The 16,529-nt window shown below is 41.7% G+C and overlaps 1 protein-coding gene across 1 annotated transcript in view; it reads left to right on the top strand.

Annotated features, from left to right (window-relative positions):
• The window catches only part of LOC139709676 (aquaporin-like), a 31,696-nt gene extending 15,555 nt beyond the window's left edge, over positions 1-16,141 (top strand). Inside the window, exons 2-3 of the mRNA XM_071621634.1 lie at positions 5,930-6,010; positions 14,773-16,141. Coding sequence (XP_071477735.1) covers positions 5,930-6,010; positions 14,773-14,955 — 264 coding nt within the window. The 3' untranslated portion in view covers positions 14,956-16,141. The remainder of the gene's footprint in view (positions 1-5,929; positions 6,011-14,772) is intronic.
• Positions 16,142-16,529: the final 388 nt, after the last annotated feature.

Below are 16,529 nucleotides of genomic sequence, written 5' to 3' on the forward strand. Positions count from 1 at the left end.
GGATGCGGACTCGGAGGAGGCGTACGCGTGGCCATGCAGAGCCACGAATCTTAAGGAGAAGACTTTGGAAGTTGTGTTGTTTTTCTCTGCCCTTGTTCCTTCTTCCGTGTTTTCCGATTGTGCGAGTACAGATTGAAAACGCATGGAACAAAAGATCCCACGGTCCTATCGCGTTTAAGACTTACAAGTAGGCCTATGTTGACGTTTGATAACTGCAACATTAAATGGCAAACAATGAATGTGATGAATTTGATAACTGCAACATTAAATGGCAAACAATGAATGTGATGAAAAAAAGGGGTGCTGGTGCTGCACCACTTTCTACTTCCGACTGATATCTTTAGAAGAAAATACCTCTACTAAAATCATGATTGGTGTGCTCAACGCTCAGTATTCCATAGCAGGGAGGTTAGAAGACAAGTAATAATAAGAGACTTGCTGTTACACCCTCAACTCACGTTCAAGAGAAATGGCATGAGGTTATCATGTTTCTTCTTCTTCTTCTTTTTTTCTGGAAGCATCTCCAAGTTTAGGAGAACTATTGCAGCATGACCAATATGAAGTCCAGACAGAAATATGATTGGAATCACAAGGGTGCTGTGTTATTTCGATTAAATACATATATATCCCATTTTCGTTTTTTTCTTTGATATCAAACTGTTATGATAGCCATCCAAAACTTTTTTTTTTCTAGAGCAGTGGGTTTATGTAGGTCGGTCGTTTGCATTGCGTCCTATGCAAGTGTCGGACGCATTTGTCCTGAATTGTACGCGAACTTTGCTCGAAAGAGAAAATAATCTTGATGTGAAAGAGTGGAATTAAGTCTTTGTGTTATACATTGCAGCAAATTTGATCTGGAAGTGAGGGGCATCAATATTTGCCTAGTCACGTGATTTTCGGTCACCACCCGCGGGCGTCCATCCATTTCTGCCGCCACGATTTCATCGCGGGTCAATATTTGTCCACACAATCTGTTAATACTGCAGAAGATGGCCACCACGTTGTACAGGGTACATGGTATTTATCAGCTTCAATTGGGCTCAGTAATAGCAATCCTCCTCCCCCCTCCCCCCCCCAAAAAAAAGTATTTACGCAGTTTGAACTTGGACTTTGCCATTAGGCGTTGGCCAAAGTAATAAGGCACGATCTTAAAGAGAAAATCGCCAACTCCCTGTCCAAGTCTTACTGAATATTCAATGAATCAAAGGAGAACAGAAAAAAGATTCTTCTAAAAATAATCTAATAGAAACTAGACAATTTATTGTGGAGATGTAAAAGTTCGCCGGCTTGTACATCCCCCAAATCAAATCGTTGAGCTGTGGCAATTTTAATTGTCAATTACAAAGTAAGGCTTTTGTTTGTTGGTTGATGTTGTTTGTTTTTTTCGTAGGAGGACGGTTACAGTTTAGTGACTTAATCGTTTTATTTTTTGTTTTTGTACAAATTATTGACAGAGAGAGAGAGAGATAGTGTGTGTGTGTGTGTGTGATGAGGCAATGACGTCATCATGTCTAATTTGCATACGGTATTGATTGTGGCCAATGCCACTGTTTTGCTTGAAAATGTAAAAAATAAATGTTAAATTCCATTCTTTCAAATAAAGAATAAAAGTTATGCTGATGATAATAGATAGCAACAATCGAAAAAATGCGGTTGGCTGCGATTGTGATGGTGAATCGTTACGGTATGATTGTAGTTTTTGTTTGTTGTTGCTGTTTAATTTCTATTTCCTTTGCCGAATGGACTACTCGAAACATAACCGCAGCAGGTGGAATGATTATTGTTGTTTATTAGAATATTTAACACATGATTTGTAACTAAAATTTTAGTTGAATTTGGCGTCATGTGACAGTCATCACTTTTGTTACGGTACGGTTGTGCAATAAACTTCTTAAGTTTGGCATGAGTGGTCCGTATTGTGATTATATAACAAATGACATAAAATATTCCCTGTCACATCACCATTCTGGAGAAAAATGTGTACTCCAAGTGCACTATGTGATCATTTCCCCTCGCGACTTAAATTTGTACTTTGGCTAAACAGTTAAAACGGTACGGTTGTTTCGCGTGATTTAATCTAGAATATTGATCGTGACCGTATACACCATAATTATCAAGATAGAACAGTGGATAAACGTGATCCCAAAGAATAGGCCCTGTTAAGGTCCAATCTCAAGGGTGTCCCTATACTTGCAGGGGGTCAAAACACTTGACATTCATTCTCAAGGATATTTGCGGCGATTAGTTTACGAGGTAATTGCTCGTTTGTCAGAGGTCGTTCTACAAGGCTACTCAAAGTAAATTTGATGATGAAAGAGACAGTCCTTTGGTTTCATTTCATATAAATAATTATACACCTATAATGTGCATTCCAACAATGACTTGCATAAAAGAGTGTTGTTATGGTGGTCACAGTAGTAACATAAGCACAACAGTAAAAGGATGCATACAGAGACTTCGATTTATCATCGAGTCGATAACCTGGTTTTGTAGCGATTCCACATTTCATGAATGCGTCTATAGCTGGAATGTATGTCCCGTTAAAGGAACTTGATTAGATAAGAAATACGCGTAACTCATTTTGCTGCGGCGGGAATTTCGTCCGCGCGGATTGATTGCTATATATAGGGATAGTGATCCAAACAGAGAAATATTAGGAGCATCACTGTTAGAGCCGATTTGAAGAAGGAGAGTGATGATGTAATAAATGCAATATGATGGACGTGAAGAAGTATTATTGGTAACCACTGCCCATACGCTATTTGGGTGCACGTCACGATACCGACACCCACGAATCATACAGCCCATCACGAGTTATACAGCCCACGAGTCATACAACTCATGATTTCGATACTATGATGAGCAAACAAGGCATACGAGATCGTGTTGTATTTGTCGAACTCGTGAGCTGTTTTTACCTGTAAAGTGTTGAACTCGTGGGTTGTAATCATGACTCATAGACCTTATTTCAATGTCGAACTCGTGGGCTGTATGACTCGTAGGTGTCGGTCTCGTGAGATGACCCTGACTATTTACAGGTGCATTTAAATTTTCCCAACACGTGATGGAGGTCATGCAGATTCCACACAAACGCAAAGTGTGTTCTGGTAGTTTGAACAAGGAGGTACTATATTTACAGGCGATATTGTACCTTCTTGGTTTGACAAGCCCCCTGGTGAACGTCGAGCCAGCTCAAAAGCCGCCATGGATACCCAATGTAAGAGAAAAGCCAAACAAAAAATTATGGTACATTCTGGCCTGCTTCAGTGTTTTGACTAATAATATTTATTCTCAATCCCGAGATCTGAAAAAAATAATACATCAAAATAGAACGAAACGATCTTTGTTGTTTACTCGTGAGACAAAGTCATAAAATGCGCATCTGAAATGACGAAAATTGGTCCAACTTTCTCTCGACGCTAAATATAGAGTGACATATACTGTAACTACTGTGATAACGTATTCATTTGCTGTAAGTGATAAAATCAGATTAGGTTCGTATCATCTTCACGCGCGTCATCAACACGCAATGCACGTTGCAGTCTGCTCGTGCACTGTATAAAAATAATGTACATTATGCAAGGGTGTGATATGAGGATGGAAACCCGCTGATCACGTGACAATAGATACCTATATACACTACTAGTATATGGAGTGGACCCCACTTCAGATGGCATTCATTAATAGATTTTACGAGGGAAGGAGATAGTTGTAGACGAAAATAACATGCTCTCGTTTCGCAAAAGAGAAGCCTAGCATGCTTCGTAAACTAAAATGAGGTGGCTATAATATTCCTACGTGAAGTGCATTCTGCGGGAAGGATGTGATCCGTCGTCGCTTCAAAACTGAAGGATGATAAAGTATAAGGGCTACAGCCACTGGAACAAGATGTATGCAGAGAGTAATGGCACAAATCAAACCTACAAAGCATGTAAATCGTCATTCGAAATTGTACATTCCCGCCGTCTTGATTAATTCGTTTCGCCATTTAGTACAAGCCAGATGTCCCCTCCCCAATAATATCTCCTCATACTTTCACAGCGTATCAGGGCAATTACCCCCGAGGATAATTATCCCCGGTTACTGAGTAAATACTGGTGAGTGGTAAGATAAAAGTGAAGTCTATGGTTAGGGTTGGGTTTAGGGTTGAAAGTTTGGGTTATGGTTAGGATTAGGATTAGTGCCAGGGGAAGGGTCCAGGGTAATTGCCCGTGGGGCAATTGCCCTAGACCCTTTCACAGACTGATGATGTGGCATGGAACTTTTAAATTTTTAAAAGATTTTTAAAAGTGGAGCAAAAAAGTTATAAAAACGTATGCAGGGAATGCCAGCTCAAATAGAATGAGAAATATCCAGCTCTAACATACAGCAGTGAATTCCCGTATTAAAACCATCCAATTTGAAGGCGGGACACGCATTCCCTGAATTTCAAAGGGACTTTTATTCTTGCGGCGTAGATACCCACCACACTGCAGATTTAGCAACCGTATGTAATTGGCCTGCAGGCAGAGGTGTGAGCAGAATGTGCTCTCCCCCAAACAACAACAACAACAACAACAACAACAACAACAACAACAACAACAACAACAACAACAACCTCTACGGGTGCAACTTTGCGTCTTTCACACTAGTGAGCACCTTAAAAGGTACAACTTTGCACCTTTTAAGGTACTCCCTGGTCTGAAAGGGGCACCCGTGAAGTTGCTACAATGCAAATTGTGTCACACGTATAAAAAAGGTGCAAAGCTGTATCTATTTCTTTTATACATATACACTGTAACTATATATAACTTGCAAACAAGATAGAACAAAACTTGAGAAAAAAATCGGAACTACAAATAACAAGCATATACAGGGTACTTCACGACATAGATTTACCATCCCTTGTTTTTACCACTGTTTTCTCAGACTAAGGACTCAAGGGTTATACCATGACGTTGCAAGTAAACTGCTTATTGTGGTATCGCTTGCATACCGGTGATGGGTTTGATGAATGTTATTGATGCCTCGAAAGGGGATATGCTAACGCCATTTTGTTCGACCCATTAACGTTCTTTTTCCTTCCCTCGGAAGCATGAGCTGGCGAATCACAAAGTGATTATGTTCGATGATTACTGTATGTCATTCCGGGAATTATAGGCTGTATACACTATCTGAAAACTTATCTATTTTCATGGTATTTTCTCGTTTATGTTGTTAATTTTAAGGTCTAATGATGTGGATTTTTGTGTTCGTTTGTTATGCTTATGTCGAATTGCGAACATTTCCCGAAGGAAATGCCTGAAACGTGTCCATGAATGATATTGAAAATACTTGATATACGAAGCCCTGTTCCAGGAAGTAATTTGCAACGACTGAAAACAGAAACAGTAGCAGGCATGCCTGTGCGACGACATCAGTCATGCCACACCCAATCAGCTGTCAGCATTTGCGTTGTTACCATGGTAACTTCCATGGGTCTTAAACCTCTTGAAGAAACAGGGCCCTGGGCTGACCAGAGATTTCAAAACTTGTTGTAAGTCAAAAACCTACGGAACAAACAAAACAACCCTTAGAAAAATTGCATGAATCAGTAAATAGGTGGATTCAATAAGCAGAAAGAGTATATAATGTAATTAGAACCCTAATTGACAGGGATAGGTTCATGGAGACTAATGAATAAATACACGTGTAGTATGATAATTATGATAATCATAGTACGCATTGTTTTGAGAGCAGGGGTGGGATACTGAGCCCGTTGTATCTCTGTTTTCAGTCTGTTGTAACAACTCGGTATTCTGAACACCGTTTTAACTGTGTTGTAACTTCTGTTGTATAACTTCTGTTTTAACTTTGTTTTCACAGTAACTCCGCTAAATGAAAACTCTCAACTGAGTGTTTTTTTTTCTCATGATTTTTTTCCTTGGTTTTCTTTTCTTTGTTATCTTAGATCAACTATTCCGGAGCAAGCATGAACCCCGCCAGAAGTCTGGGCTCGGCCGTGGTCGGAGGCGTGTGGACGGCTCACTGGGTAAAGAATCCTTTGAATAGCCTCTCAATCGTTGTGCATGGACTTTGAATTTCCTGAGTGATTCCTCGGCCGCATCCTAATCCCGATAGAATTTTCTTCCAGCTTGAATTCAGCTTTTCCATACCAGCATTAGATTTCTTCCTGAGAGATAAATTTAATCAATTTTCTTTCTTTCTTTTCTTTTGTTTTTGCTTTTTCTCGATCTTTATTCCTGTTAGATCTAAAGTTACACACCCTGACCCTAATAAACTTTTCTTCATGTTGAGTTAAACTAAATGCATGAATGCACGTACACCGCAGAAATAAAAACACAAACATAATGGTCTCCATGCTATTTCTAGTTTAATACTATTATCACTAACCCTTCACGTGCTCTTACAGTTTCTTATAATTTTCTCATGATCCGAATTCCCTATTCGGAGAGTCAGTATTCCCAAAAAAATCCGACAGTTTTCATTTCATATTGCGTACTTTTTCCATCTCCTATAACTTCTTTTTTTAAAGGAAATCGCTATCATATTACAAAATTATTATAACCTTAGTATATGTGTGATGTATATAGCTAGGCTATATGCACGCAAAAGAAAGTAGACGTTGACTCAGTGGCTGCAATTACCGGACTGACTTTATTTCAGTCTATGTACATCTTTTATACAGTGAGTTCCATGGGAACGGAAAGGGTTGTGGTCAGCAGTGGTCAGTAAGGAATGCATCAAGTCTGACCACTGGCGTCTTACAGTAGATAAGAGAAAGATGACAGATAGTGGCATAGGAAGAACAGAGAGTTACTGTTATCAGAGAGGAGAGAAAACAGGGCTGGAAGTAGAGAGGGTGAGAGCAAGAGCGGAAATCATAATACAGTAGTCTCAACCTCAGACTTGCATAAGATCAGTTTATCACACTCCTCCCCCTTAGAATTGTTTTTGGTTTTTCCAAAAATGGTTCTCATCAATTAACACAACATTATTCGACCAAAAAGTGAAATCTTAACTTCTTTTGAATAACACTATCTTATTTGAACATTATCCCAAAACTGTCAAATGTCCAAAATCTCCATCTAATACATTATCTTATTCAATCGGTGTGTTCAACTTATTTTGCAATTTGTTATATTTCTCAAATCATCTTTCTTATATTCTGGGAGGTATAAATGTATGTGTGTACCATGTCAAATGTATCAACACACGAAAACCAAAATTATAATGTTCAAATGAACTGTCCATTGAGTTCAGCTGTGAACCAACGAAGAATTATCCTTAACTTTGAACTTAATTTCGACCTTGAATTGTCCAAAGTGTCCGGCATATTCACAAGTTTTATTTACAACTGCCTCCTCAATGTGGTATTGGCTCTCCATAGCGTTCCGGGTATTTTCGCTGGCGGTTAGACCTGCGAAGTGCTGGTGCTTCGTCATCATGGTCTTGCTGTGCATTGTTGTTCCCCTCCCCACGTGGATGAGGAAGGAACACATCCGCGGCCACATCGTCGTTGTCATAGCGACGTCGGATGTGCTCGATGTGTCGCCTGCAGATGCGACCATCTGCCAGCCTCAGCGTATATTGGACGCCGTCGATGGAAATGACTTCGCCTGGCATCCACTGTGGACCGCTGGCAAAGTTTTTCACGTACACGCGATCTCCGATGCAAAAATCGCGAGCTTTAGCACGCTGATCGTGCTTCTGCTTCTGATCATGCTGCTTTCGCTGAACGCGCTCCTCCATGTTTGGTTTCACACAATCAAATCGCGAACGGGGAATGCGATTGAAGAGAAGTTGCGCAGGAGGTGTACCAGTTGTTGGATGAGGTGTGATGCGGTATGCCATCAGAAATCGCGACAACTTCGTTTCAATTGTGCCGTTGGTCATGCGCTTCATTGCAGCTTTGAAGGACTGCACTGCCCTTTCTGCCAGCCCATTTGATGATGGATGAAAAGGTGCAGTGCGAACATGACGGATTCCATTCAGCTGTAGGAATTGCTGAAATTCGTCGCTTGTGAACACGCTTCCATTGTCAGTGACAATAAGCTCTGGCAGGCCATGTATCGCGAAGGTTTCGCGTAGCTTCTCAATTGTGATTGAGCTGGTTGCCTTGTAGACTGGAAAGATATCCATCCATTTCGAATGCGAATCTACCAACACAAGAAACATACGGCCCATGAATGGCCCTGCATAATCCAAGTGGATTCGTGACCATGGCTTCCGTGGCCACTCCCATGGATGAAGTGGTGCTGCTGGCGGCAACTTTCGAGATTGCTGACACTCCTTGCAATTTTTCACTTTGCTCTCCAGGTCACTATCCATCCCAGGCCACCAGAAATAACTGCGAGCGAGCGATTTCATTCGCGAGATCCCCGGGTGAGCTTCATGCAGCTCATCAGTGAGCTGATTTCTCCCTTGTGGAGGTATCACAACACGTGCTCCCCACATTATGCAGCCATCATACACACACAACTCATCCCGCCTCCTGAAATAAGGCGAAATTTCCTCATCACTCTTTGACGGCCATCCACGAAGAACATATTCGCGCACTCGCGACAAAATTGGATCCTTCGCGGTCCACTGCCTGATCGATGTCGGTGTGACGGGTGTCGACTCCAGGTGTTGCATAACTAGCACGTAGTCTGCTGGTTTGGGGATGCGCATGCTCGGTATCGTCACAGGTAGTCGGCTGAGTGCATCTGCGTTGCCATTGCTCTGTCCTGGTTTATAGACAAGCTCGTAGTCGTATGCGCTCAGCGTGAGTGCCCACCGTTGAATACGCGATGACGCCATCGTCGGTATCGCTCGTGTGGCACCAAATAGCCCCAGTAAAGGCTTATGATCCGTCGCAATCACAAATTTCCGTCCATACAGGTACTGGTGAAATTTACGCACCCCAAAAACGATTGCGAGACCCTCTCGGTCGATTTGTGCATAGTTCTTTTCTGCTTGTGTCAGCGAGCGTGATGCATAAGCGATCGGTCTCTCACTGCCATCTGCCAGTTTGTGAGCAAGGACCACGCCCACTCCATATGGGCTCGCATCACAATTTAGGACGAGTGGTTTCTTTGCATCATAGTGGATTAACACCTTGTCTGACGTCAGCAGCGTTTTCGATGCCTCAAATGCACGCTGCTGCTCGGCTCCCCAGACCCATTTGGTATTCTTTTGAAGCAATACATGCAGGGGTGCCAGGACGGTCGACAAATTTGGCATGAATTTCCCATAGTAATTGAGAATGCCAAGGTAAGACTTTAACTCTGACACGTTCGTAGGTGTAGGCGCCTCTTTGACCGCTGTCACTTTCTCCTCCGTCGGATGGATGCCGGTCTGCGAGATGCGATGGCCCAAGTACGTCACTTCCGGTGCGAAGAACACACATTTCTCACGTTTCAATCTCAGGCCAGCATCGTTGAGGCGATTGAGAACCTTGTCGAGGTTCTCCAGGTGCTCCTTCTCGGTAGCTCCGGTCACGAGTACGTCATCCAAGAAGGCCACAGTGTGAGGGATGTCGGCCAGCAATCCCTCAATTGTACGCTGGAATATGGCTGGAGCAGCTGATACACCAAAGGGCAGGCGTGTATACTGGAACAAGCCCTTGTGCGTGTTGATGGTCACCAGCTCACGTGATCGCCCATCCAGCTCCAGCTGCAGATAAGCGTGGCTCAAATCTAGCTTACTGAACGACGTACCGCCAGATAGCGATGTGAATAACTCCTCCACTCTTGGCAAGGGGTAAATGTCAGTCTTGGAGACGCGATTGACTGTTGTTTTATAGTCCCCGCAAATTCGTAATGCGCCCGACTCTTTCAAAACTGGCACAATGGGGGCTGCCCATCTCGAGAATCTCACCGGTTGAATCACTCCCTCCTCTTGTAGACGGTCTAGCTCATCTTCAACACGCTTTTTCAACGAAAACGGAACAGGCCGCGCCTTACAAAACTTGGGCTGGGCATCCTCCTGAATGGCAATCTGAATTGTTTGCCCCTTCAGTTTGCCCAGTCCATCATGAAAAAGGTCGTTGTAATTTGCGAGCACACTGTCGAGGGAGTTGGTCTGCTTTACCACTGCGATGGTGTTCCAATCGAGCTTCAGCCGCGCTAACCAGTTCCTCCCCAGCAAATTTGGCCCATCACCTGCAACAACTAGCAAGGGGAGTTCCAGGTCCTGGGCATTATGCCTCACATTCACATTGCATGCGCCCACTACTGGTATCTTATCCCCTGTGTAAGTTCTTAACACCACATCAGACTGTGACAGCTGGGGTTGATGTTTCCATGCACGATAAGTTGCCTCGCTCACTATCGATAGTGTAGCTCCTGTATCGATCTCCATCACAGTGTTATTTTGGGAAATCCCCAACTCGAGCAACATCGGAGCCTCCTTTTTTGGCGATGCCTTGTGCATGAAGTACTCTAGCTCCTCAGAGTTGTCCTTGCGGGATGTCGACGGTTCCGCGGTAGTCTCCGCGACAAACTTTGTGTGGACCTCCTTCCTCTGCCCGGAATTTGTCTTACTCCGGCAGACTTTCGCGAAGTGTCCACGCTTTCCACAATTATGACAAGTGGCGTCGACTGCCTTGCACTTGCCCTTCTCGTGCCCCTGTCCACAGCGGTAGCACGAGTTGCGATGTTGAGCTCCGGTTTTTCTGTGTCCTGTCTGCTGCTTGAACACTTTGTTAGTCGCACCATTTCCGCGTGGAGCCTGTGTTGATTGAAGATCATACACATTTCTTTCTGCCATCTCCACACTAGTCGCAATGTCAACGGCCTTGGCGAGATCGAGCTTCTTCTCAGCTAGAAGAATGCGTTGGATCCGATCATGTCTAATGCCGCAGACTAATCGATCGCGAATCATCTCCCCTAGAGTAGAACCATAATTGCAGTGCTCTGCCATTGACTTTAGTGCAGCTATGAATTCACTGATTGTTTCTGAGTCTTTTCGGAAACGGCTGTTGAACTTGCACCGTTCAACAATCTCACTTGGTGCTGGGGTGTAATGCTCCGTCATTACCTGGACAAGTTCAGCATACTTCTTGTCCGCTGGCTTGGCTGGAGAAACAAGACTGCGGAGAAGACTGTAAGTTGCTGGCCCGATGACAGTCAGCAATGTAGCTTTCCTCTTCTCCTCTGCTTCAATCCCATTGGCTTTGAAGTACAGGTCCAATCTCTCTATGTATTGGCACCAGTCGATACCCTCTCGGAATTCTTCTATATTTCCTACCAGACCAGCCATTTTACAGAAGTTTAATCCTCGTCGCCAGTATTATAACCTTAGTATATGTGTGATGTATATAGCTAGGCTATATGCACGCAAAAGAAAGTAGACGTTGACTCAGTGGCTGCAATTACCGGACTGACTTTATTTCAGTCTATGTACATCTTTTATACAGTGAGTCCATGGGAACGGAAAGGGTTGTGGTCAGCAGTGGTCAGTAAGGAATGCATCAAGTCTGACCACTGGCGTCTTACAGTAGATAAGAGAAAGATGACAGATAGTGGCATAGGAAGAACAGAGAGTTACTGTTATCAGAGAGGAGAGAAAACAGGGCTGGAAGTAGAGAGGGTGAGAGCAAGAGCGGAAATCATAATACAGTAGTCTCAACCTCAGACTTGCATAAGATCAGTTTATCACAAAAATGTAATTCTTTATATTGCAATCCTAATAAGGCCATCCCTTACCATTCTAAAACTAAAAGTATTCTCTACCCCCGTTTTACAGCTAGCACAGAACATATATATTTTCTGCCCTGTAGGAAACAGACATTTCAGTAACAAGACATCTGTGAGTTAGTGCATGTTCAAGAAGATTATCGCGGCATGCATTGTTGTGATAATGAAAAGCAATTCTATTCAAAGTGAAAGGGAATCTCGTAGCAAGAAGATATGCATCAGAGAGAGAGTGAGTGAGGGGGTGGGGAAAGAGAGAGGGAGGGAGAGGCCGGGGTTATTAATGGTTGGTGACTGGCAACGAATAGGCAATAACCGTTTCTGGATCTAATGTATCTGTCATAATGTTTCTGCTACTTTGTCCAAGCCGACTCGTTGTAAACGGGGATATCCGGACACGAAGTCAATATTACCAGTAGTGATAACAAAGAGCAAATTCACAGGAAACATGAGTATGCATTTAATTGAAAAGGAAAAAAACAACAACAACAACAGCAGAGGTTACTGTCACAGTTTTAGTATTCGTTCAGACACTATGCTTTACTGTTCCTAGCCAATCAGGGTGTTCACGTCCGTTATATTCCGAACGTTCGTTAATCCGAAAAATGAAAGACGGTTCGTCATTTCCGGAACACACAAAATCCCTATACCTTGGCGTTCGTTAATACGCAAATGAGAAAGGGTTCTTTAGTCCGAACATTTGTGGGTTTTTCCCCGAAAGTTCGTTATTCCGAAAATGACATAAGGTTTATTCATCCGAAGGTTCCTTCATGCAAAAATGAAATAAGGTTCACGGAAAAATGAAAAGAAGGTGCGTACTAATGAGTCTTCGGAATTACGAACCTTATTTCTTCTCGGATTGACGAACTCTCGGAATAACGAACCTCTTTTCATTTTTGTTAAAAACGAACAACATCTTTTTTTTTTTTTTTTTTTTTGCTTGAATCTTCAAGGACTTTCCAGGGAGAGCATGACTGTCATTTCAATCTTTTTTCAACCTCATACAAATTGTAATCATGACCATCGCTGCGAATGAATGTGTGAATGAGTGAATGAATAAATGAATAAATGAATGGACGAACAAACAAGCGATTAACTTGAGTAACCTTCATGAAAGATATCACTTTTCTTGTTTTTCTTGTCTGTACATGCATTTTGGGTGACGTATAGTGGTATCATAATAGTCTCAGCTCTTTTGATAACGTAGAATTTGCCTATTGCGCAAACACCAACGAACTTGACCCGCAGCATTTATTGAACTCGCTATACTGACCACTGAGGAGAAGGCCTATGACACACTATCATTTTGTGTCCATAATTTCTTTAAAGTATTAGGTTTGACTGTATTCTGCAATCAAAATGACCATATGGAAGGTCAAATGAAACCTTTGATTTAATTGTCATATTTTAAATTGCTTTCGTCAGAGCCGACGGACTGGGTGGGTTACACCCTCTTTTGATTTGTGTATCCTTTCGTTTATCAATGCTATAACGATTTAGGTAGAATAGATCCCCTTCTGTTTGTTTTTGAATTCAAGAAAAAGAAATCCTTCATGCATTTCAGGTCATCGACTTTTGTAGCAGCTACGGTCATTTTCGCGGAGCTCTATATCATGGCGTTCCTGTCACTATCGGCCATTTTCTTGATGAAGTTTTTGTTAGCATTAACCGAGAACGAGAATGCAGTGATAATTGTTTCGACCTTGTACCAACCTTTGGGGAACTGTTAAACGATTGCAGAGTCCAATAAATAATGTTCCTCGGGCGTAATCGAGTCCTTGTTTCACATCGAAGACTTAAAAAAAAATAGATTGAATACTGTCTACAGTTGGATTGTTGATGAATATATTATGATGGTGTTTGGAAGCTGACGCGAAATCAGGCCAACGACCTTACAAAAGAATCAATGGAAGGAACAGAATCAACTGGTCTATACTATGACCGAAAGAGTACCATCGCTGATTTGTCACAGGCATATTTTTATTTGTAGCCAGTGCTCAGTCCCTGGGAAAAACTCCACATTTACCGTGAGTTTTTCCCAGGGACTGAAATGGTTTAAGGTCAATTCTCCATCAATAATGCGACAATTAACTTCGGAGAAAACTGCGTTGATGTTGATCAAAGACTGCAAAACGAAATTAGTAAGGAATCGCTTTAGATTTGAGCGCAGTTACCTGATTTCAAAACATTCCTGACGTAAATTGCGTCCAATGAAATACAACCATGTTCAGCCATCACGAGAGTCAACTCGGTTGAACTTCTATGGGCATTTTGGCAAAGCAGTAAATATTTGCTTAAAAAACAAACGAACAAACAAATAAAAATCCAGACGTAATTTGCCGAGATCTCTATACATTTCTTCTTATCTGCATGAAATGCCGCCTAGAGCTCATGTTTCCGGAAAAGAAAAATCGTTCAATGCTTCAGTTAACGACTGTTGACGACATCTACTTCAGAGAGAGTTGGTCCCCAAGAAAATGAAGAAACGAGAATTATTTCGTACCGTCAACATTTGTAATACCAAACTCGCACTATTTACAGCTCAGATGTCGTGATAGTCACGTGACCAAGTTGGTCATTCTCAAGTGGTCATGGTGGCTTGCCAACATTCAAAGGGTCGTAAAGCGTCGAAACTATTATTATTATTATTATTATCATTTTTTTTTTAAGATTTAAGACTCTAATTGTCAATAAATTCATGCGTCGGTTCCATTGTTTGTCTTTGATACTTTAAAATCCTTGGGTGTGTGTGTGTGTGTGTATGTGTGCTTTTTTTTTTGGGGGGGGGGGGGTGGTGATCGCAGGCTACATCATTCATCGACGTTATAGTTAACTTGGGAGGGAATGTGCTCCAAAATCTGTTTTTTTTTTTCCTGAAAAGATTTGATAATGGGGTGATCCACAAGTCCCCGGAAAATCTGAGACGGGGTGGATTATACTCACAGCTAATTGTGCTAGCTGCACACTCTAGCTCTGAATACGGATATAAGTACCTGAGAGGGAAAAAAACCATTATCATTTCATCAATGCAGTAATTCTATACAAAATGTAAAGATTGATTACAATATCTAAAGATACATTTCGAAAAATCCTTCTCTTTCTCTCATTATTGCAGGTCTATTGGGTGGGACCGGTGGTTGGCGGACTGCTCGGAGCTGTCATCTACGACTTCGTGCTCGACCCCAACGTCAACATCAGACGCGTGAAGCGGTGCGCCACCTTTGAGTACGGTGACGAGGACGACTACACGACCTCCGACGAAGTGAACCTGAACACCATGCCGGCGGAGAACAAGTAGAAGCTTCCTCAACACCGCGATGGACTACATCCCGTTTTGGCTGGCCAGTGATGGATTGTTTGGTGTTGTTTTTATTGTTTTTTCTTTTCCAAACTGCACTGAAGACTATTGTAACTATGAGGACTGTTGTAACTATGACGACCATTGATTGTTATCTAAATTTGTCGCTATAGGACATTGTGGAAGAGCGTGGGATGAGTTGCCATAGTGTGTTTGGTTTGCCTGTTATCATCTTTAAGCCCCCTCTCCCCCCCCCCATTCGTTTATTTTTATCTATTGGACTTCTTTGCTTGACTTCTTTTCAGTAATCTTTAACGCGACAGCATGAAACAAGTATAAAGAAGAAAGATATCAAGCACTGTTATTGCAAAATCAAAATTAAGGGAATCTTTTAAAAATATTCTTTATGGTTTATTATTTCATTATAATCTTTTTATGTTTCTTTTGAAACAAATGTGCTGCTGTAAGGTAATGGAGCGCTGTTTCTCAATGTTGGATGATTTTAATTATTTTTAGAAAAGAGATAGGCTATGGATTTTTATTTGAATTTTGTGTTTGCCTTATTAAGCATGTTAAAGTTTTTAGGTATTCCTAGCCCGATTTGTGAAGCTAATTAATCTGTAGCATTCGAATTAGACTTATTTCAAACTTAAACGGATTCGACTCTTATGATCAGTACGTACAAATTGTCAACAGCCAGTTCCTGAAAAGTTGCGCGTGCCAAATTTCCGAACGGTTTTTACGGTAATGTGTATATTTTTATAATGTTCTAAAGTTGAATGAAGGATTGAATCTGACCCCGCAAAATTGAGTTGTACATGTATATAGTATAGGCCTACTGCATATGATGTTAACAGCCATATAACGGATGTAGATGCTTTAATGAGTTCAATATCTTCCGATACCATTTTGTAAAGCTCTTGCTTTCTGCTACTAAACTCCTCTCCTTGACTCGGATTACATGAATGCCAGATGAAGGACTAGTACTATCACAGCAAGGACATATGGCCGCTTATTATTATCATGGTCAGAGTTACACTTTTTTGTCTGTCGAGATGGTGATGTGATTTTGCCTCGCTTTTGTATGTCATCCATATTCCTCACAAATGTACATTCACATCCCCCCAAACAAAATTGTTATAATTTATGTACACTATTTTTCGACACATTTTATTCCCAAGGTATTCTGTTTCATGTTTATTCTTGTCCTGCCTCTTTGGGGTGTTTTTTTTTTCCACCTTCTTCTTCGTCTTTGTAAACGGAAAAAACTCAACGAGATATATTTTTTTTTTCATCGAATATCCGGCTTCCATTGTGGAGGAATCTTTGAGTAACTTACCACAAATGTGCATACAATCGCAACACTGAATCGATTATGTGGTAAGCTCTTAGTGCATAATGGCTGAAAATTCCAGAACGTATAATAGATGATTGCTCACGGATAGGCCATATTCAGCATCTGTTTATTCATTCTCAGTTTCGGGGAAAAGGTAATTTCTCATGAGGCCCTGTGATTTCGAAGTGGCAAAGTGGTTCATATCTTAGGATAATATACCATTCTAAAAGTCGGAATA

Source organism: Diadema antillarum, unplaced genomic scaffold (assembly GCF_040938485.1).
Source record: "Diadema antillarum isolate AM-2024a unplaced genomic scaffold, OU_Dant_1.0 seq00001459_RagTag, whole genome shotgun sequence".
NCBI lineage: Eukaryota > Metazoa > Echinodermata > Echinoidea > Diadematoida > Diadematidae > Diadema > Diadema antillarum.